This window comes from Chinchilla lanigera, unplaced genomic scaffold, assembly GCF_000276665.1.
Source record: "Chinchilla lanigera isolate Chin_1 unplaced genomic scaffold, ChiLan1.0 scaffold00015, whole genome shotgun sequence".
NCBI classification, from domain to species: domain Eukaryota; kingdom Metazoa; phylum Chordata; class Mammalia; order Rodentia; family Chinchillidae; genus Chinchilla; species Chinchilla lanigera.
This window is the reverse complement of record NW_004955416.1, coordinates 9202139-9226018: the sequence shown is the minus strand read 5'-3', so window position 1 is coordinate 9226018 and position 23880 is coordinate 9202139. Positions and strand designations below refer to the sequence as shown.

Here is a 23880-nt window from a genome sequence, read left to right as displayed (position 1 = left end):
TTTTTTTCTTTTCCCGGTACCGGGAACAGAACTCACAACCTCGCGCTTGCCAGGCAGGTGCTGTGCTGCTGAGCTAAGATCCCAGCCCTGGAAATAGAGGTTTTATAAAAGAGGAAGAGAAGAAGGGTTGGAGGGAGGGGACAAAGAATTAAAATGTGTTACGTACATGTATAAATTCCCCATGATGAATATATTCATTATGTACTGCTAACATATACTAATATAAAATATTGTGTATAGAAGTTCCAAAACCAAGTACTATCCTTAATTGGTGAAAACTTCAACTTAAATAAAAAACTAAATATTGTTAGATCTTTATTGAGGCTATGCAACATTTTGTTTCGTGGCCTGCACATTTTTACTGAGGTAACAATCCCCCTCTTTTTTTTCAGACAAGGTCTTGTTATGTAGGTTAGGCTAGCCTTGAATTCACTATATAGGCCAGGCTGGCCTCAAATTTGCTGCAATCCTCCTGCCTCAGCCTCCTGAGTGTTGGAGTTAGAACTGGGCAGCCATATCCAGCTCCTGTAAATATTTCTGATAAAAACTGGAAAGAAGCCAATGGTGGGTATATATCGGAGCACTTTTGTTTTTGGGGGGTCTTTCTGCAGTATTGGGGTTCAACCCAGGGCTTCATGTATGATAGGAAAGTGTTGTGCCACTGAGCTATATTCCAACCTCTTTTTGTTTAACGAAGTTAAAAGTTGCTCAGGCTGGGCTGGAACTTGTGATCCTCCTGCCTCACTGTCCCAAGTAGCTGGGATTATAGGCATATACCACCACATTCAGCTTCAAGTATTTTTTGATTTATGGAATTCTGCTTTACTCAGTTTGTTAAACGAAAGCTAATGAAATTATTGCCTCTAAAACAACAGGCACAGAGACAAGTACCTATTTGAAAGAAGAAGACCATTAGTCAGTTACAAAATTTAATTATAAGAATCAAAGAGTGGTTATTGGTGGAACGAATCCACACTGACAGCTCTGAGGTGTGCAAATGCTAATTTTTAAATAAAGGTAACAAATACTGATTATATTCCCATAACAATGTTTGGGATCTACATACAACTCAATTCTGGACATAGTTCGCTACACAAGGCTAAAAGAATAACAGTGAAATCACCAATAATTAAGCCAAAGATGTAATTTCCAAATCATTTTTAGTAGGACAATAAGTCCATTCTAACTTTTGAAACATAGAAAGCTAGATAAAACTGAAAGAAATCTATTTTTCTACCTGAGATCAAAGTAAGTTTGCTGTTTCCTGTCGAAACATAATTCTTAGCATTGAGGTAAATCTGAATTCATGTATTTTGTCAACTTTTCCAAAAAAAATTTAAGCCTTGCTTTAGAGATTCTTGTGTTACACACATATATTTACATTTTTTCTTCAAACTTTAGTGACTAGCTTATGTGGTTAATAGGTCTGTAAAGGGGCTGTGAAACTACTACTAATATGAAAATAAAAAGCCACACATCTGTACAAAGTGTTCCTGCATGTGCAATATGAACTGGGATCACAGAATCTATATACATGGATGAATTTCTAGAATTCAAAATGCTCTGAACTCAAGGCTCGCCTTGAGCTTGTGGTGATCCTCCTACCTCAAGCTCCCAATGGCTGAGATTACAGGTGTGCACCACCATGTCCAGCTAAGCTTGAGAAAGAACACATTTTCTTCAACTCTTTGAGGCAGGGGTTACAAAATGGTGATGTAGGATAAAGATACTGTGTATAAAAGTTCCAAGACCAAGAACTAACCTTAATTGGCAAAAACAGCAACTTAAATAAAAAACTGAACATGACTAGGACTTTATTGTGGCTATGCAACTTTTTGTTTTGTGGCCTGCATATTTTTACTGAGGTAACAACCTCTTCTCTCTTGTCCTTCACTTACTACAAACCAAAGCCAACAAACAAAAACAAAAAATACCTCCACAGCTGCCTTCTTTAAGGCTATCTTTGGCAATGCTTCCAAATCGTGAAAGCAAAAGAACCTGCTGAGGCGAAGAGGATGATATTTCTCCTTTCCCACTAGATGTGACGTATGAAAACCAATCTAAGAATATGAATAGAAAAAGAAAATAGTGAAGGCTGAGCATATTCTACCCTCAAGAGAAACAAAAAATAAAGTAGAAAGGCTGTTACTCCACCGGCCCTTCTACATTACCTCCCAATTAGCACAAAATTTCAGATTAGATCAAAATTTCCAACTCTGAAAAGGCAATGGCGAGGAGGAGCAAATGGAGAAGCAAATAAATGGTAAGGAAGTACAGCAGTAGCTTTAGCTGTCAATGAGTTTCTTTGCTTTGGTATTGGCAACGTCAATACGATCTTTGCTGACTTCAACCTGAAAAAAAGAAAAAGATAATCAGCATTACTGCACAAGTAAGCCACTTTAACAAAAGTAAAGTTTAGGCTAGGGATGTAGGTCAGGGGAGAGTGCACACTGTGCGAGTGTAAGGCCCTGGGTTTAATCCTCAGCACCAGGGGGAAAAGTTAAACTTCATGAACTTGGAGCACTTGACACACTAAGAAAATACAAGAAACACTTTAAGTCACATTACAGAACTCATTTTGGTAAGAAGTGAAAGAATATGAAACTTGTTTGGGAAAACCCTAGTATATAAATACAACAAAGGTGTAACAAAAGAATTCTCCAGTACTTTATCAATTCTTTTTCTTTTTTTCCCTTGGTTTTTTGAGACAGGGTCTCAAATTCACTATATTGTTTAGGCTGGCCTTGAAGTCATTATGTAGCCCAAGCTGGCCTCAAACTCACAGCAATCATCTTGCCTCAGCTTCCCAAGTGCTAGGATTATAGGCATGCACCCATGCACCCAGCTCAGTATTTTATCAATTCTATAATGCATTTTTTCATAGTTTAACATGTCTGAAATAGAGCTACATCTTATAATCAATGGGTTGTTATATTTTATATTTTATTTATTGACTGATTGAGAGGGGTCTCAGTATGTAGTCCAAGCTGGCCTTGAATGTTCAGTGATCCCCCTGCCTCAGCCTCCTCAGTGCTGGGATTTTAGGTATGCACCATCATGCCTGGCTTTAAAGTGTGACATTTTGATGTGACTCATCCAAACACTGAAAAGCATTTGTCTTTCAGTATCTTTTTTCTTTTTTTGAGACAGGGTCTCGCCTTGTAGTCCAGGCTGGCCTCAAAGTCACAGCAATCCTCCTTTCTCAGCCTCCCAAGAGCTGGGATTATAGGCATCAGTATCTTTTATATCATGTAAAATTTTTTAAAAAGGAATCACAATTTTTATTTACTCTTATGACTGTTTTTTGTCTCCTGTACAAGGACTATTTTGCAGAACTGCTTCTTGCTCTTTCCTGAGATGTGAATTCTGTAACTTATTACTAATTAGTACTTAACAATAAAACTAGCCAGGCATGATGGTGTATGCCTGTAATCCTAGCACTCAGGTGGCTAAGGCCGGAAGATCACTGTGAGGCTACCCAGTGAGTTCAAGGCTAGCCTGAACTGCATAGTGAAACCTTGTCTCAAAATAAACAAACAAACAAATGAATAAACACTAAAAGCTAACAGCCACTGGTGAGGTGTAGGGGAAGACACTCAACTGCTAGATTCTAAACTTTATGTGTCAAAGTTTAAATAAAACAACTTCATTCCAAGACTGTGGCTTCAAAATGAACCAAGTGACATAAGATGAGATAACTCGGCTTCTGTTTTTTCAATGTGTTAGAAGCTTTTCACCAAAACTCATCAAAATTATAGGTCCTATAAACACAAGAATGTCTCCTGCTGTTCTCCTCTACAGTACCTATCACAGGGGACCATTCCTAAAATATTTACCAAACTGAATGTCTCATTTTCTTGTGGCTATAAATGAGTTTTACCTTTTTCGCGAGCAAGTCTATTTGTCGATTTTGAGCTTCAATTTCGTTGCCCATGTCCAAGGCCATGTTCTTTAGGTTTCCCAGGATACTCCCCACTTGAGTCAGGTTCTCCTCCATCTCCTCCTCTCTGGCATCATTGGTTATACTACCACAAACAGACAAGTGAGTTCAGTACTTCTTATAATGTAACAGTCTCATTCTGGATTTAATTTTCATAAAAATAAGTAACCAAAGTGATACTCAACAAATGTTAAATCCAAGGGGTAACAGGCTTCTATTCTTTCTAGGAAAATTTTCTATAGTTTAAAACTGTGATTCCCAGCATCACCTAGGCACCTGTTAGACACAGGAACAAGCCAGTTGTCACACTCCATCCCGGAACTGCTCAATCAGAAACTGTGAGTGGATGGATCCCAGCATCTGCTTTTGTTGTTTTTATCAGGGGGGTCTTGCCGTGTTGTTTGGGCTGGCCTTGAGCTCCTGAGCTCAAGCTATTTTCCTGCCTCAGTCTCTGAGTAGCTAGGACTAAAAAAGCAGGCCAACACTCCAAACTCAAACTGGGTTTTTTTTGGTGTGATTTGTTTTTTTGAGACAGGATCTCACTATGTAGCCCAGGCTGGCCTCAAACTCATGTCAATCCTCCTGACTCAGCCTCCAAAGTGCTGGGATTCTAAGTGTGCACCATCACACCCAGATGGTTTTTTTTAAACAAGATCTTGCTATGTAGCTCAGGTTGGCCTTAAACCTGTGATCCACTTTGCTTCCACCTCCTGAATGCTAGGATTATATGTGTGCACCACTAATCCTGGCTTTATTCTGTTTTAATAAACCCTCAAATGAGAATCTTTTTCTTTTTAGTGGTGCTAGGGATTACACTCAAGTCCTTAAGCACGCTAAGCAGTACTCTGCTATTAAGCTATATCCACAACCCTTCTCTACTTTATTGAGTCCAGGTCTTGTTCATTTGCCTTGAACTTGTGATCCTCCTGCCTCACTCAGCATCTTGAATAGCTGGAATTACTGGCATGCAACACCACAGCTGGTCCTCAAATGATCCTAATACACGCTTAGATCTAAAATATATGGCTCTGAACTAGGTTGGAAAATTTTGGCCAGAGGGCTGAATCTGGCCTGCAACCTGATTTTATAAAGTTTTATTCAAATGAAGTCTCTCACTCCTTCACTCTTCAAGACAGGGTCTTGTTATGTAGTTCAAGCTGTCCTTGAACTCATAGTCACCCTCCTGCCTTAGCCTCCCAAGTGCTGTGATTTTAGGTGTGCACACCACCCCAGGCTTCTGTTACTCTTTTTTTACATATTATCTCTGGCTGCTTTAACCTCATAACAACTGAGTTTAGTAATTGCAACAAAGACTATATAATCTGATCAATCCGAAATAGTTACTACCTGGCCCTTAACCAATATCCTTACAGGAATATAGCCAATCCCTGCTCTAGATAATATGTCTTGCAACATATTTTCCTCTTTATAAAAGTAAACAGGTCTATGTTAATACTTTGAATTTCTTTTGTTTGTTTGTTTGTTTTTCCGGTACCGGGAATCGAACTCATGTCCTTGCACTTACCAAGCAGATGCTGTGCCGCTAAGCTAAATCCCTAGCCCCCAATACTTTGAATTTCTTCATCTGAGAAGTATTCATCTCAGATGCCCATTTTCGGACTGTGTCTTTAAATTTGGGAGGTCTGATTTTTTTGAGGTCTTTATATGTTCTCGATAGTAATCCTTTGTCTGAGGAAGAGCTGTCAAACGTTTTTTCCCAGATTGTGGCTTCTCTCTTTGCTGTTGGTGGTTTCCCTTGCTGTAAAAAAGCTGTTTATTAAGATGAGATCCCAGTTGTTGATTCTCTACGATAGTTCCTATGCAACTGGGGTTTTATTCATAAAGTCTTTGCCTGCACCAATGTCTTCAAGAGTTGTTTTTTTTTTTTTTTTTTTTTGGTTTTTCTCCAGTACCGGGAACCGAACTCACGACCTTGCACTTGCCAGGCAGGTGCTTTGCCGCTGAGCTAAATCCCCAGCCCCTGTCTTCAAGAGTTTTACCTATTCTATTTTCCAGCAGATTTAATGTTTCTCTTTTAATATTTCGATCTTTGATCCATTTCATATTTAGTTTAGAGCATGATGAAAGATATGGGTCCAATTTTAACCTTTGGCATGTGCAGAGCCGTTTTTCCTGCACCATTTATTAAAGAGGCTATCTTTCTTCCAGTGAATGTGTTTGGCACCTCTGTCAAAGATAAGTGAGTGTGTCTGGAGCTGTTTTTACATCTTCTAATCTATTCCATTGATTTTCTACACTTCTGTTTTATTGCCAGCACCACAATGATTTTATCACAGCAGTTTTGTAGTATAATTTCACATCAGGGATTGTGATGCCCCCCCTGCCTTGCCTTTGTTACCCAGAACTGCCTTTGCTATTCTAGATCTACTCTGGTTCCAAATGAATTTTAGGATTGTTTTCTCCAATTCTGTGAAATATGCTGTTGGAATTTTGATTGGAATTACATTAAATCTGTATAACAGTTTTGGAACTATGGCCACAATACTTTGAAAAGCATAAATTTGGACAATAACCATAGTCAACATTTTGTCAATTGGCACGTATTTAAAAGCAGTTTCAATGGAATAGATATTATTTCTATTTGGTGAAACAGGGTGCATTCATAGCTCCTAAAGTGAGCCAGCACTCACTAGGAAAGATGCAGAAACATGGGAGGTGTACCGTTTAATGTATCCGCCGCTGGTGGCTCCAGTGGCTGGCTGCTGAGGCTGCCCGTTTGTGACACGGGCTGGCTGCGTGGATACCACATTGCTAGGTGAGTTGCCTCCACCTTCTCCCCATGTTGTCTTATAGGCCTTGCCAGACTCAAAGTTCTTCGTCCTATGGAAGAGTTAGGAGAGGGACAGTTGTAATTATTAATACTCATCACCTTAAGGATGTCCCTAACACCTTTAGCAGAAAAACTGCACAGAGCTAAATCTAGATTATCTATGCCTCACAGCAATATACGACAAGAAAAGGATTCTTTGTAAACACACTGATGTTAAATCCTTTTTTTTTTTTTTTTTTTAATAATTTTTATTTTTTGAGACAAGGTCTCGTTACATAGTTCAGACTGGCCTCAGAATCACAGTGATCCTCCTGCCACAGACTCTCAAATGCTGGGATTATAAGTGTGTGTCACCACACTTGGCTATAAATCTTTTTTTTTTTTGTCTTTTTGAGACAGGGTCTTGCTATGCTGTTCAGGCTGTCCTTGAGCTCCCTTTGTAGGCCAGGCTGGTCTTGAACTTGCAATGATCCTCCTGCCTCAGCCTCCCGAGTGCTGGGATTACAGGTGTGTGCCACCACACCCAGCTCATTTTAAATCATTTTTACAAGGCCCAAATCTTCACTACCAAATCTTTACTAAGCTATAGCAAGTAGTAAAATGCAAATATTTGATTTTTAAAGTTCCTTGGGGGTTAACGAAGAGTTTTAAAAAAAAGTGTCAGGTTCTTGGACGGCATCTCAGGTTCCTGGAACAAGGTGGGATATGCAATTTTTAAATGAGTATTTTCATATACTATCTATTAGTTTAGTGAAGCCAATTTACATGCATTCTGTATTAATGATAGGTCCCTGGGAAAATTCTAAAGCAGAGTAATGGTACAAAAGGAAACAATATATTAGCTTATTAGAAAGCAAGTAACTGTAAGATTTCGTTTTTGGAGCCTACAGATTGAACCCAGGGCCTCACACTTGCTTAGGCATGCACTCTACCACTAAGCCACACCCCCAACCTGGGGCTTTTGTTAGGGCATTAGACTGTGGAATGGATGGGAGACAGAGTGTCTGAGTTCAAAGTAACTAAAGAGACAGCAGGTTTCTCAGTCTTAGCACACAAAGACAGTAGGCCGAGGCAGGACTATATAGGTCCCTGGTCTACCAAGGTTCCAACCTCAACTCTACCCATAGCTTATAGTTCATTCCCGTTAAGCGCACAGATTACCAGTGAGTATGTTTACTTCCTCACCCACTGATACACCTTAGCTCTGAGATCTACTTGTAGCTGAAAACAGTTAGAATATGACCACAGAAGGGACATCTAGGTCTAAGCTGTTTTAAGAAAAATGGTTCTGACCTGACAAGACTTGTAAGATAAAGTTTACAGCCCCTTCTGGGAAAGAATTAGCCTACATCATAAAATTTTTAATCAAATTAAAAAAAAAAAAAATTATGTCCCGGTACCGGAGAAAAACCAAAAAAAAAAACCAAAAAAAAAAAAAAAAATTATGATTAATTTTAATGAGATAATTCCATCCGAAAAGGTAGAGATTTACAGTTAAAGATTAAAGATTTACACCTGATTGTTAGTTTTCAGAGATCTAATTTTTTTCGAGTACTGGGGATTGACTCCAAGGCTTTCGTGTTGAGCTACATCTCTAACCCCTTGTTATTTCTTGAGACAGAATCTTGCTGCATTGCCCTGGCCAAGCTCAATCCTGAAAGCATCCCAGAGTACTGGGATCACACACTCAGCTAAAATCTAATCATGTTTAGCTATCACTTTTTTTCACTTAAACGCCTCATTTATTAAGAATGGTAAGGTTTAAAGAAGGATTTTAGGGGCCAGAGATATAGCTTAGTGGCACAGCACCTGCAAGGTCCTGAGTTCAATTCCCAGTACCAAAAAAAAAAAAGATTTTAAATATCTCTTAATGAATTCAAGAAGCTGCTATAAAAGCAGAAAACATAGTTGTCAAGACATAGGAACAAAAACTTTAAATTTCTTTCCCTAGTTCTGACTGCCATCATTAGCACCGAATAAAAATAACGAAAGGAAAACCAAATATTACCTATTATTCTTTTATAGTAAGGAGAAAGGAGATTATACAAATATGACTTATAATATGGGGGGAGAGAGAGATCAGAGTGTTAGATGATTGAATAATAGGAAAGGAAAAAAAGGCAGAAAATAAAAGGTACATTCAGATACTTCATTTTTTTACATTTAATCACAGTCTTTTATAATTCTCATAAAGATCCAAAACCAAGGAGGGAAAAAAAAAAATCAAGGAGACATTACAGTATACATTAAAGTAACTAAAGAGTTTACTCTCATGAAAAAATTAAGAATAGTTAGCTCTGTATTAATTGAACACAAAATCATAGCAAGCTATGATGTGATATAATAAGAATTATGGAACAAATTATAACGTGTAGGGAAAGGAATCTACTTTTATGTAATTTATTTATTTTTGAGACAGGCTCTCTATGTAATTCACATACATAAAAAGGGGATTATACACATATGAATTATCATATGAGAGGGAGGGAGGCCTTGAGGTCACTATGTAGCCGAGGCTGGCCTTAGAACTCGAGGCAATACCCCTGCCTCTGCCTCCCAAGTGCTGGGATTATAGACGTGCACCACTATGCCTGGTGGGAATCTTTTCTGTTCTTGTTGTCTTTTTTTGAGACAGGGTCTCTCTATGCAGTTCAGGCTGGCCTTAAGCTCACTTTGTAGCCCAGGTTGGGCTCGAACTTGCAACGATCCTCCTGCCTCAGCCTCCCGAGTATGCCCAGCTTGGGAATATTTATTTTAAAAGAGAAGATATTACATATGACAATATTTAAAATTTATATCCCACCTTATTCTAAATAGGATTTAGGATGACTAGATTGTCAATTGGTAGACAATTAGATTGTCTTCATTTGGTAGTGCTCTAAATCATGGAGAATTTCAATCATTAGAAGCAACACTTTAAGAAAGAAAATCTTGATTCAGGAACCAGAAATCAAGCTCCTATTGAGAGACAGGCATTTAGCCTGAATTTCTTTACTTTTGACAAGAACTAGACTGCAGAAGTAGACCAACCTATTTTAAATTTAGGAACCTTGAGAAGTGTTTTTATTTTGGTAACATTAATGTCATCTACCAAAACACTTTAGTGGAGCCATTGGCCAAAGGGAGTTTTTATATACCAAGATTCTTTCATCAAGTCCCCCTTTTGTCAGCATCCCCAGAGAACAAATTCACTTTACATAGCACAGCACAGCACAGCACAGTTGCAGACAGTCTCCACCACTCACAAAACCATGCACATGCACAGCAAAGCCATTAAAGCATCACCTTGAAAGAGCAGGTTAGCAGCCCACACTGCGCCACAACTGCATCTTAAAGTTCCCTTTCATCAGTAACTGAGCCCGGCTTCTGATGTTAAATCTTCATTTTAGTAAGCAGATTAGAAAGGAAGAGATTAGGTGAGAGAATGAAACACAGAAAACAGTAAATGCCAGTCAAACAGAACAGAAGCAGGTTTAAAAACATAACACATTCCAATTCCTGCCTGGTTTCCCAGAAACAACCTACATCTGAGAGTCTGGATAAAAAGAAAACAAGAGAACTATTTAAACCAAAGTACACTTCATTTTTCCTTAAAATGTTCAAGTGATATCATTTCTTAAAATTATAAAAATTAGGAGAAAAGGCAAATACTAATGGTGACATTCACTCCCTAGGGAATACAGATTTCTCTTAATTACTATTACATATTTTATTTGCACTGTAATTTTTTAAAATCTTTTTTTACGTCTAACTTTCTCACCAGCCAACAAGTTTTTCAAGAACAGTCAATTCACAAGTATTTATTGAATACATGTCACATACCATTGAGGCATAAAAACATAAAGTAATTATAAACAAACACACAGGGCCACAGGTATACCTTACTCATACCTTTGTATTTTCAGTAAGTAGGTCAGAGGAAGCACTTATTGTCAAATGAAATATAACTCAGTATTTATTTTAATCATGCATGGCTGAAATTTTACATCCCAACATGACCAAAGATTAGAACAGTAGAAAACCTGTAATACAGTTTTGAACTTCATTTCAAATCATTTAGAAATACTCATCTTGCTTCAAATTACATGTCATTATGTTAGACTTTTTTTTTTCCTGCAAGCTAGATAGTGAACCCAAGCCTGCATTCTAACACTGAGCCATACCCCAAACACTTTTTTCAATTTGAGACATGGAGTTGCTAAGTTGTCCCAGCTGGCCTCAATTTTGCAATCCTCCTGCCTCAGCCTCTAAGTACTGGGACTATAGGCTTGTGCTACTATGTCCAGCTCAATGTTAATAGACTTTATCGTTAATGTAAGAGATGCAACTTAGGACAGAACAACATCTTACTAAGAATGGTTAACTGAGACATCGAGCAGTTTACTACTCTGACACGTTCCAGTCTGCCTCTTCGAGAGTCTGAGGCAGGAGAATTGCAAGTCTGACGCCAGCCTGGACAATTTAGTGAGACTCTGTCTCAAAATGACAACAACAAAAAAAGGGCTTGGGATATAGCTCAATGGTACGTGTGAGAGCCCTGGGTTCAACGCTCAACACAACAACAACCAAAACAAAAAAGGAGAAAATACAGACATATGGTTAGGGGGAAAAAAGCAAAAAATACATAAAAATAAACAACAATTCATGTAAGACTTAAAAAAAGGATTTGTGGTGTTTTACTTTTAGAATTTAAATGTAGCAAGCTAACACATGTTTTCTTTCTTCTTTTTGTGGTACAGGGATTGAGCCCAGGATCTTCTCACTGAACTACATTCACCCCCACCCCTTTGAAACAGGGCCCAGTCCCAAACTCAGTGAACCTCCTGCCTCAGCCTCCTGAGGGGCACGCACCATCACACCTGGTTCATAATCCTTTATTTTTTATTTTGACACAAGGTCTTACTAAGTCACTAAATTGCTCAGTCTAGCCTCAAATTTGGTTTGTTTGGTTTTTTTTTCCGGTATCAGGAATCGAACTCACGACCTTGTGCTTGCCAGGCAGGCGCTGTGCCACTGAGTTAAATCCCCAGCCTGGGCTCAAATTTGGGATCCTCCAGCATCAGATACAGTAGCATTTATGTATAATTTTAAACTTCAATCCTGGTAGTTTGTTATTAAATTCTACTAGTTCTTTAGAAAAAAATCAGCTGCAGTTAAATTTTCTTTCTAAATTAAGCTATTTCTATGTCTTAAATAAAAAGATTTGCTAACATGGCTTCAGTGACTCTGTTGAAGAGACCTCACAACAATTACATGTGAATCCAAAAGAGAAGCAATGAGGGGAGGAGCGAGGGAGGAGAGGGTGAGGCGAAGTAAAAAGAATTAAGTTGTGATACATACACGTGCCAACTCTCCATGAGGACTGGAATCACTATGGACTAATAAAAATGGACTAATAAAAATTTTACATGAGCCAGGCATGGTAACGCACACCTGTAATACCAACACTTGGGAGGCTAAGGTAAACCATGAATTTGAGACCAGCCTGGGCTACACAGTGAGTTCAAGGCCAGCATGGACTACATAGTGAGACCTTGTCTCAAACACAAATTTTTAAAAATGAAAATAAGAGAGCCAGGCATGGTAGTATACGCCTATAATCCCAGCACTTGGGAGGCTGAGGCAGGAGGATTGTTATGAGCTTGAGACTAGCCTGGGCTACAAAGTGAGCTCAAGACCAGCCTGAACTGCATAGCGAGACCCTGTCTCAAAAAAAAAAGAAAGAAAATAAGAGAGAGGAAGGAGAGACACACACATGGATGTATACCTATAGTCCCAGCACTTTGGGAAGCTAAAACAGGATTTCAAATTCAAGCCCAGCCTGGGAAATTTAGTGACTTTTTTAAACAAAAAACAAAAAACAAAAAAACAAGGTTTTACTATATGGTTCACTTTGTAGCCCAGGCTGGCCTCAAACTTGCAGCAATCCTCCTGCCTCTGCCTCCCGAAGGCTGGGATTACAGGCGTGTACCGCCATGCCGGGGCAGTGACTTAGAAAGACCCTATCCTATTACACAAAAAAGGCATAGAGGTATAGCTCACAGTGAAGATCCAGGTTCATTCTCCAGTACTAGAAAGAAAGAGAGAGAGAGAGAGAGAGAAGGAAGGAAGGAAGAAAAGGAAGGAAGGAAGGGAAGGAAGGAAGGAAGGAAGGAAGGAAGGAAGGAAGGAAGGAAGGAAGGAAGGAAGGAAAAGAGAAGAGAATAGAAAAAAGAAAAGAAAAGAAAAGAAAGAAAAAAAAGCAAAGAAAAAGAAACAGATACACAGATTAGGGACCTATGTTGTTACTACTACCAGTTCTGTAATCCTAGCACTTGGGAGGCTGAAGCAGGAGGATCACCATGAGTTTGAGGCCAGCTTAGCCTACATAGTGAGCTCAAGGGCAACATGAACTACATAGCAAGGTCCTGTCTCTAAAAAACAAAAAAAGTAGGTCAAAGAAAGGCTATTGAAATTAGGTATCATTAAGCTGGAACATTCGTCTCCCCTTTTTAGGATGCAACTGCTGTGACAGCAGCCCCTTGATTGGCTCAGTTAAGAAGTGCCTTCTCTGGATCCACTAAGACAAGGTGCTACTGCGGGCAGAGGCTGTAGACTGCTTCACGACCACAGTCTACCTCCTCTCCCACCTGTGTCCGAGAACAGCTTGCCTCTGCTTGACTGAGAAGCACTAGAGAAAGAAAATACTGCTGCCGCAGCTCCATTTCCACACTTCTGTATCTGCGACCATCTTAGGATTCATTGCTCTTCATCAATCCATGACTGATAGCTGATCCTGCTCTAGACTCGACAGAGGACTTCTTCCTTCTTGCTCTTCCCCCAGCACAGCATCTCTAAGAAACTGATACACTTTCACACCCTCACTCTTCCCAGAGGGAACATGGAACACAGGAGAAAGGCATAACACATTTGCAAAACACAGCTAAGAGTTCGAAGCATATAGTCTAGGCATTTGCTAGGCATGGTGGCACACACCTGTAATCCCAATGCTCAGGAGGCTGAAGCAGGAGCATTGCCAATGTAGGCTCCACTCAGGCATGACTTTCCCATGACTTTTCCCAACCTATTTGTCAGTGGTGGCATTGTTCTCAGAGAAAGCTCAGCTCAGCACCAGTGCTGTTGCCCTTGGCAAACACAGGATGCCATAAAAAGAGCAAAAGTGGGGCATGAAATCTGCCATGTGCCAGGACATCTGAGGACATCCATATACTTACATCAAATGCCCTGAGGACTTTGACCACTGAGCCACCGCACATCTGGAGAACTTTGACCAAGGGTGTTTGCTCAGATCTCACCCTAAGACCCTGACCCCCTTACCAGATACCTTGCCTGAGCTACCCACTTGATCCCCTTTGTCTAAGACCTATAAAAAAAAGGCTCTGATTTTCTCTGTACCCTCTACCAGACAGCCTTTTCACACACTGTCTGCCTACACCCAGGCACAATAAATTGCACGTCATGTTGCCTGCAAACCTGGTGGTCCCTGCTGGTCTCTGACTCACGCCATTCCTTACAGCCATGAGTTTGAGGCCAGCCTGGAATACATAGTGACTTCAAGGCCAGCCTGAACTACACAGCACGACTCTGTCTCAAAAAACCAAAACCAAACAAAAGCGCTGCACTTATAACTTGTTAGCTGACTGTGTAACTTGAATAAACCTTGACTGATAAATCACAGCTATTAAAATATGGATTTTCAGAGAGTCAACTAAGGTCTAAACAGATCAAGCTACCTGTATTAAAAGAGAAAGCCAATGGACCAGGCTAGAAAGAACACTGTCAAATCTTAATTCCTCATGGCCAAAACAAAATCTAAAGCTGACTAGCAAGCAACTTAACTCTATTTATCTAATAGAAATGGCACAGAAAATGTTGTCACTTGAAAACATTAATCTGAAACTACAACAGTTTAACAAAAGCATTCCCATTCCTAACTCCTTTGAGGAGAGAAATGCTGAGAGTTATAGACCCTTGAGTGGCACTCTTCATTTACCAGACCACTTGGGACAACTCTATGCAAGTGCTGATGCTTAGGAAGCTCTTCAAAAACAACCCTTTCAGCAGTAAGTATAGTCGCTCAGTCTCCAAACACTGTCATTTCAACTAAGAGTAAAGTTCAAAATTGTTTTGTTAATGATTTTTAAAAAAAAACACAGATGAACTCCTTCTAACAGAAGAGAACATAATGGTTAACTCCCTCAGTCCAAATTTCATTTTTGTCTGAACATATACAGTTTACCCATAGATAAGTAGAGAATGTAAATACCCATAACAGATTAATTAAAAAGAGTGAATTCCTTTGTGTCAAGCATAATCTCATACAGTATACACCAACATCTTGAAAACCTTTCATCTCAGTTTACTACATTCCAAATCTCCAGCTGCCTTTGATTCTTCCCTCTTATATTGCATATGCAGTCAGTTTCCTCTTATACTGCTTATGAATTCTCCTTCACTTACACTTTCTTTGCTAACTCGCTGATCAAGTCTTACCTCATGAGTCTCACCCTACATTACAAAAGGTTTTTAACTAGCACGATCATGGGATAAGGTCACACAGCTCAATTTGGTTTCTTCCACTACCTGCTTATTTTCCACTCCTCTTCTACATGAATCATGTAGCTTAGTTGGGTCAAGCTCTTCTTCACTGTTTGTTTACTCTGAATATCTCCCAAGGAATGTCCTCCACCTCCCATTTTTTTCTTTTTTGTTGTTGTTGCTCAGTTCCTGGGGACTGCACCCATTGCCTCCCACTGAGCTTTTATTCCCTAGATCCCCTCTTCCTCCATGTTCACTTGAAGCCCAGCTCATGTCCTGCCTCCTTGAGATGTTCTCTAACCTGACTTTTACCAGTTCCGCACCTTAGTCAGTATCACATGATCTAACACCACATTTACGTGTCTTTTGCCATTCTTTCTCACATATCCAAGCACATGACAAGTCTTTTAAAGATAGTGCCCAAGTCCTTCACTTCCTTGGCCATCTCTCATATGCCCTGGCAGAATACTCCTGCCACAGTGTTAATACTCCTTGTTTTAAAGTAAAAAACACTAACTGTTATACTTTGTGTCTGGATGTCCCCCCAAAGCCTCATGCAGTCATAGGGTGGGCTTCTAGAGTTTTTGATCGACTCATGGTCAATGCTGGGATTATGGGTGTGTGTGCTACACTCACCCTAGAGTGGGCAGCCTGCATACAATGTAAGGGAGGGAAAGAGGCTTGCTCTCTGCTGCTGTTCCTCCCTTCTTGCTTTTGTTGCTTTTGCTGTTTTCTGCCACCATGAACGGTTGCCCGCTGCCATGTGCCACTCAACGTTGAGCCAGCTGAGTGTGGACAGAAATCTCTACAAACTGAGCTAAATAAACCTTTCCTTCCTTAATTTTGGGCATTAGGTATTTTGTCTCACCAATGAGAGAAAAGTAACCAAAACACTAACTCCATCCTATTCCATAACATCCAGATGTATACATTTCTCAACTGTTCCATGTCCAAATTAAAATTGGGACTTCGTCCTGGGCAAGCCTGGTCAAATTTAAGGCATAGTTTTCTGTGAATGATTCTATTTACATGAAAAGCTTGATCTTCCTGAAGGAGAACTTTTTTTGGTCCCCCATACTGAATGTGAACCTTCCCATTGAACTGCATCTCCAGCTTTTTTTTTTTCTTTATTTCATTTATGTTGACATAAGGTCTTGCTAAGTTGCTAACTAGCCCAGGCTGAGCTCAAACTTGTAGTCCTCCTGCTTCAGTCTCTCAGAGTGCTGGGATTATAGGCATGCACCACCAACCTAGGCTGAGCACTTTTTTTCATGGTATTGGTAACTGTACCCAGGGCCTTTGCACTGAGCTACATCCCTAGCCCTATTTTTTTTTTTTTTTTCTTTTTTTCTGAAAGAGGATTTCCTAAACTGCTAAATTTATTAGGCTGGGCTCAAACGTTTGATCCTCCTGCCTCATCCTCTCAGAGTGCTAAGATTATAGGCATGCACTACCATGCCAAATTAAGGGGAAAATACCTTAAATATGTCTATATCAAAGTTCCTCATTTAGGTCTAATCATATTTCTGACCTTATTTGGTGAAGGAGCCTGTGGGTCAGAAGGTAGGCATAGCTATCCATCCATCATCCATCCATCCATCCATCCATCCATCCATCCATCCATCCATCCATTCTCCCTCCCTTCTCTTTCTTTCAAAAGGTCTTGGTTTATCAACTCACCTGTTACATGGACAGACACAAAGCCCACAGCACTTGTTGAGTTCTGTTAAAGTCTTCTCTGTCTCTCTCATGTCTTTATTTATCTGGTCCATGCCTTCTTCTATGCGGTTTAGTTGTTCTAAGAATGAGTTGTGGCAGTTAAGTTTTGTGTTACATTCACAATCTCAACAAAAATGTCCTATTATTATAAAGCTGCAAACTGTAACCTTAAATCTACCCTGCCATACTGAATATACCAGTGTCAGAAGATATTACAAACCATTCAACGTGAAAGAATCTTTCACATACTGATCCTGTAACTGAACTAATCTTGCGATCCTGATTTAGCCCTTACTATAGAAAGATTTATTCTAAAGAAATTTGTACTGGGTGTAGTGGTGCACACCTGCAATCCTAGCACTTAGGAGGCTAAAGCAGGAGGATCACAAGTTCAAGGCCAGCTTGGACTATACAGTGAGTTCAAGGTCAGCATGAACTACATGGTGAGACTCTGTCTCCAAAAAAAAAAAAGGAAGAGAGAGACAGAGAAGGTAAGAGGAGAGGGAAAGGGAGTGGAGGGGAAGAGAAAGGAGGGAGGAGAGGAGAGGAGCAGAAGGATGAGCTTAGGAGGATGGCTCAGAGGTACTCTTGCAACCAAGTTAAGTATACTTTGACCAGACCAAATGCCAGTATTTCTATCACTTAATGGGCTCAAAACCTGAGGACTGTCACAAGACTAATAAAAACTGGATCACATTACTTATGGCCAACTTAGATTGAATACTCAGTCATCCCTCACTATACTGCAGTTCACTTATTGTAGCTTCATTGTTATCATGGGTTTTTTAAAAAAAATATCTAATTCTGTATCATGAAGTTTTCACTATATTGCGGGATTTTGCAGTATACAAAATAATAAATAAAAATATTTATTATTTTAATTTTTTTGCCTAAAAAATTTAAAACAATATAAAAATGTTAATTCAAACACATTAAAAGAATATCAAATCAAAATAAAATACAGTATGTATTTCATCAGCGGATGAAAACCATAGTGTACACAATGGAAATGCAGTACACCACCACCGCTTGCACAAGTTTGTCAACGTGAGATTATACATGGCACACTATTGGCTGATGGAATGGAAGGCAACCAACCACAGCACTGTGTTCTCTATCCTGGCCACTGATTGGCTCGGTGACAGTAGCATCAGTCTATTTGCTCTCCCACACTATGCCCATAGTTCAGCATCTCTCCTTGTCCACTTTACATCAAGTACCCATATCGAATTTTACATGTTGTTAAAATTACATAGGTTTAAGGGTGTAGAAAGTGTTTAAGAGCATATGAAGTGTTTATAAGAGTGTAGGAAAGGTTAATAAGAAAGTTGGAAAGGTTTATAGAGTGTGGAAAGGGTTTATAAAGCCTTAAAATATATATAAATAAACGTAACGCCCCCACTTCACATATTTTTACCTATGGTGGGAGTCTCTGGAACGTATCTTGTGCAATAGGTGAGGGAATCACTGTATTTTTTTCTTTTTCTTTTTATTATTTACTTATTTTTGGATTTTTGAGACAGGGTCTCACTGTACAGTTCAGAGTAGCCTTGAACTCACTATGTAGCCTAGGTTGGCATTGCACTCATGATGATCCTCCTGGCTCAGCCTCTTGAATGCTGGGATAACAGGCATGTGCCACCACACCTAGATCCTTATTTTGATTTTTGAGATAGGGTCTTGCTATGTAGTACAGGCTGGCCTTAAACTCACTATGCAGCCCAGGCTAGCCTCGAACTCATGACAATCTTTCTGCCTTAGCCTCCCAAGAATGGGATTATAGGCATGCACTACCATGCTTGGCCCAAATTGAATATTTCTAAACCCTTCAGAATTTAGATTTGCTTTAGGACTTAACTTTGATTGCTGAAGATGATGCAATATCGTCACATCTAATCTTCATAACCAGTGCCTCCAATACATCATGCTGGCCTAACACGTATCTAACAGACATCTGGGCACTGTTGCCTCCTATCCCAAACCAGCAAGAAAAGTGGTATAATTCAAATCAGAGGAAAGAAACATATCCCTCTTATCTTACAAAAAGAAGGTACCCCCAAATTTATAAGTAGGGGATTTGACAGGGTTTTCTGGCACTGTACGTCAAAAAGTTTCTACCAATTATTTCAACTCACCCCCTTGTTCATCCAGCATAGTGATAGTCTTGATTCCTGCATCCTGAGACTAAAAAAAGAGGAGGAAAGCTGATGATACAACAAAACAAACCCACAATAACAGAAACCAAACCTACGTAGACTGACAAATGGAATCATTTAGAAACAAGTCTTAAGCCAATGTACTTTAATATATTAATTCCCCAAAACAATTAAGTCACAAAGTCATGATGAAGTCAACTTCCCTGTCATACTCCAATACTGTCAAAGGGAAAAAACAGAAAAGGCCCATTAGTGTATGACTTAATTTCAGCAACTTCTGCTTTCAGATAATAAGGTGTACTGACATGATACCCTTTAACACCAACTCCAGTTCATGCAATTAAAATCCTACCTATAAGTTTCTGTATTTAATGCAATAACTGTACACTTCTTGGCTGGGCATGGTGGCACACGCCTGTAATCTCAGCTTTGGGGAAGCCAAGGCCAGCCTGGGCTACAAAGTAAGTTCAACTCCAGCCTGAACTACATAGTGAAACCCTGTCTCAAAAAGACCAAAAAAATAAACAAACAAATAGACAAAAACCACTTCTTACCTGAATGGCTAAATCCAGGATTTTCCTTGTACTCTCCAGAGACTAAGAAAAAAACAGTTTTAATATTCAAAAATATGAAAACAAACAAAAACATAGATCACAGTCTACATTTATGATGCTACTCTAATTTTAAAAGCTGTTAGGCCATTCTTCTCTTTAAAATAAAACAAAGTTGATCTTCCTACCAGATGCTCTTTAAGAGAATAATTTAGATGGTAGGGTTAATAAAGAACATAAAAATTTAATATTGGCAGAAATCTAAGTATATTACACAGATATTAGGAAACAAAAGCTTAGAGTATCTTTGTTGCAAGTAACTGTTTTAGAGGGGCTGGGGATATAGCTCAGTGGCGTAAGCGCCTGCCTGGCAAGCGCAAGGTCGTGAGTTCAATCCCCATAATGCAAAAAAAATGAAACTGTTTAGAAATGACTACCTAAAAAGAAAAAAAATTATGAATCACTTTCACTTATGCAATTTTTTTGTGAGTTAGAAAGAAAAAGGTAGTGATGGTACTATAGGATAAATGTGTTCTTTGATATAAAAGGATCAGGAAGAGGCTAAAATGAGTTCTAGGAAGGCCCTGTCACTTCTCTACTGTGAAAACTGAGACAGAATCATTATTATTTTGCTTTACCTCATCAGTAAGCTGGTTAGCCCTCAGCTGAATATCTTCGGGTGACAGATGATCCATGATGAATCAAAATTCTACAAGGCACAGTGGTGGAAATGTAGATATTCTATAAGAATAAGGATGCACAAAAGTTTGAACAGAGTATACAGGTATGGAATTTGGGTAATTATCAGGCAAACAGGACGAAGATCTGATCTAGTTACCAACACACATACACATACCCCGCAGGTAAGGAATTAAGCTAAGAGAGGATAAAAGGATATTTAAGGTTAATTAGTACTAAAGGTGAGATACCCTTTTCAGTGGAAAAGTAATCCCACTACTTGAGAAACCAAGCATCACTGGAAAACAAGCTCTGAGAGAGACAAAGTAAATTCTCAGCTCTATGTTTTTCATATGTTGTCTGAACAAGGTTAAGCAATGAAGTGAAGAAGTCAGCTGGAGGCAGTGGTGCACACCTGTAAGCCCAGCTACTTGGGAGGATTACAGGTGTGCACCACTGTAATCCTTGGGAGGACTGACTGAGGCAAGAGGAGCTCAAGTTTAAAGCCATCCTGGTCAATTTTAGTATTTAAATTTTAAATAAAAAATTATTCTATCTTTTTCTTTTTGGTACCGGAAATCAAACTTGGGACCTTGTGCTTGCCAGGTTAAATATAAAATTTAAAAAGGGCGTGAAGCCTTGGGTTCAATCACTAGTACTGCCACAAAACAAAACGAAAGTCCAAGCAAGTCCATTTCTTTCTTTTCTTTCCTTTCTTTCCTTTCTTTCCTTTCTTTCTTTCTTTTTGAGACAGGGTCTCGCTAGGCTGGCCTTGAGCTCACTTTATAGTTCAGGCTGGCCTCGAACTCACAAGGATCCTCCTGCCTCAGCCTCCCCAGTGCTGGGACAGGCATGCACCAGCACACCCAGCAAGTCCATTTCAAAGTAAAGTAATTCAAAATCACGCGAATGAAAAACACTGGAATCACTTTCTTTTTCAGAGTTCCAGAGAAAGTGGTTTACTGTTTTGCTTTTAGAAAATAATATATTCCTGGAACTAAGATATTCTTAGAACTGTGTTGTCAGCTGATGAAACAGCACTTTCTTAATGCAATAACCGGGTGCAGGCAGGTGCCTGGGCCATGCGGCACTGCTGTGATGAGGTCGTGTGGTTGCAGCATGTACTGACGGTCAGGTGGGACTTCAGGCACTGACTCCCTGGCCCCTCCTCCTCCTCCAGCTCCCATTATTGGCTCCCCCTCATCACACCCACTGGAAAATCCTGTATGGGACCCCAAGGGGGCCATGCTACTTTGGGGACAGGGTAGTGCCTTGTGGTGGTGCACGTCTGTAATCCCAGCACTCAGCAAGCTGAGGCAAGTGGATTGCTGTGAATTCAAGGCCAGCCTGGGCTACATAATGAGATCCCTGTCTAAATCAATCAACCAATCAATCAATCAATCATAAAAAAGGCCTGAGATGCAGCTTAGTGCAAAGGCCCTGGGTTCAAATCGCAGCACCACTAAGCAAACAAACAAAACATTTAGTCAGGTTTATTCTGTGCCACTATGTGAAATCACAAACAGTAACAAGTGCTGCAGTATAGATCTAGGTTCTTTTCATTACATTTGCTAACTCTGTATTAAATTTTTATAAACTACTTATCAAAGCTTCTTGTCATCAATGCACATAAAAGTCTGGTTCACATTCTAGATTTGTTCTCAGGCACCTAGCAATGTCTGGAGACATATTTTATTGTTACAACTTTGGGTTGAAGATGCTCCTGGAAGCTAGTGGGTAGAGGCCAGGGAAGCTATTAAACACCCCATTTGCTTTGTGAAAGCCTTTCAACAAAGAATGATCAGGCCTAAAATGTCAAAGTGCCTCGGTGAGAACACTGCTTATGGAGTTTGCTCACTAATAAGCACAGAACCTAGCTACCCAAGGAGGCATTACGAGACTGAACGCTTGGTGTGGAGGGATGTGCTCTTCTTTCATCTCTAGTATCTATCACGGTCTGACATCAGGTACTCAGAAAGTATCTACAGAGTGCACAAGAAAGTATAAAAACAGCCCATCCTCTCAAAATAAAGTGGCTCTTACTAAAAAGCTACACATGATGGTATCACCAAGCCTCCAAACAACTACTAGAACTACAGACCCAAAGCTACCATTGCATGTTAATGATATGGAACAGCCTGCCGGTCACACACAAATCCTTTGTATTAGGGCTGGGGGGTTGCAGTTCAGTGACACAGCCCTCACCTAGTATGTGAGAAGCCTTGGGTTCAAACCCTATCACCATAAAAGCACAAAACACCGAACCAATAACAACAAAACCTTTTTAGCCATGTTCAATAAAATTACTATTAGCCATCACTTTTAATAAAATCTTTTTTAAAAAACATGCATTTCCAGTATATGGATTACACTGGAGTTACTGCAAGGCAGGCATGGTGGCACACGGCTGTGACCCCAACTCTTTGGGAGGCTGAGGCAGTAGTATGCCAAGTTTGAGCACAACTTGGGCAATTTGGCAACCAGTGAGACCCTGTCTCAAAATAAAAAATAAAATAAAATAAAAACAGCTGCAGGGGCTGGGGATTTAGCTCAGCAGCAAAGTGCCTGCCTGGCAAGCACAAGGTCATGAGTTCGATTCCCAGTACCAGAAAAACAAAAACAAAACCAAAACAAAAACAGCTGGGGATCTAGCTTATTGCCAAGGCCCTCAGTTCAATCCCAGTATTGCAAAAATACAGATGTTCCTCTTTAACAACTTGTCGTAACAACTTTTCAAACTTATGACCTGCTGCTAGAACTTATAATCTTTTTGTGTGTGTGTGCACAGTTCTGTACATTTTCATTATAGAGCCTCAAGTCTTTTTTTGAACAGCATACCTTGTTTATAGGGCACTGTAATTTTTGCTGATTGTACTGTACAGTACAGTACTATAGTTTTACATTGTTATGTATTACAGTAATGCATGTAAGTCATACAAAAAGAACAGAGTCATCAAATTGGAGTTTCCTTTGACCATTTCTTTGTTCTGAATATTGTAATGTACATACTATATCCAATTCCTCATTTAGCTACCAATTCAATTAACAACCTCGTCACAGGAACACCACTCAGCCATTAAATGAGAAATGTCTGTAAATGAATACAAAGGCACTGCAACTAGAGTCCTGTTTACAAATCTATTATAGCTAAATTTTTTAAGGTTTAATGTGTATGTGCGGGGGGGGAGGTGCAGGGGCTCAAATCCAGGGCCTCACACATTTAATTAAGATTTTAAGTCTTGAGAAAGGCTCATGAAAAAAGTCTTTAAGTTCAAATTTTAACTTTATATCTTTCATATCTGTGGTAAAGGCCAAAAGATTAATACACTGAAATAGGTAATCAACATATAAAGACCTAGGCCAGATGTGGTGGCTCATACAGCACTCAGGAGGTTGAGGCAGGAGCACTACTTCAAGTTCCAGGCCAGCCTGAAGTGCATACCAAAAATCTGTCTCTAAATTAATTAATTAATTAATTTTAAAAGCCAGATTTAATTAATTTTATTT

General features: G+C 39.5%; 1 protein-coding gene across 3 annotated transcripts in view; it reads right to left on the bottom strand.

Moving 5' to 3' along the window:
- Positions 1 to 915: 915 nt before the first annotated feature.
- Positions 916 to 23880, bottom strand: part of Snap23 (synaptosomal-associated protein, 23kDa) — a 33981-nt gene continuing 11016 nt past the window's right edge. For 2 of the 3 annotated variants that reach the window (XM_005381344.2, XM_013512570.1), the window contains 7 exons: positions 20334 to 20436; positions 19699 to 19740; positions 19124 to 19172; positions 16950 to 17067; positions 6623 to 6781; positions 3881 to 4025; positions 916 to 2351 (listed from right to left, as the gene is read on the bottom strand). In XM_005381344.2, the coding sequence (XP_005381401.1) occupies positions 2286 to 2351; positions 3881 to 4025; positions 6623 to 6781; positions 16950 to 17067; positions 19124 to 19172; positions 19699 to 19740; positions 20334 to 20390 (636 nt within the window). In that variant the 5' untranslated portion in view covers positions 20391 to 20436 and the 3' untranslated portion in view covers positions 916 to 2285. The remainder of the gene's footprint in view (positions 2352 to 3880; positions 4026 to 6622; positions 6782 to 16949; positions 17068 to 19123; positions 19173 to 19698; positions 19741 to 20333; positions 20437 to 23880) is intronic. The other variant, XM_013512571.1, reaches the window with a different exon arrangement.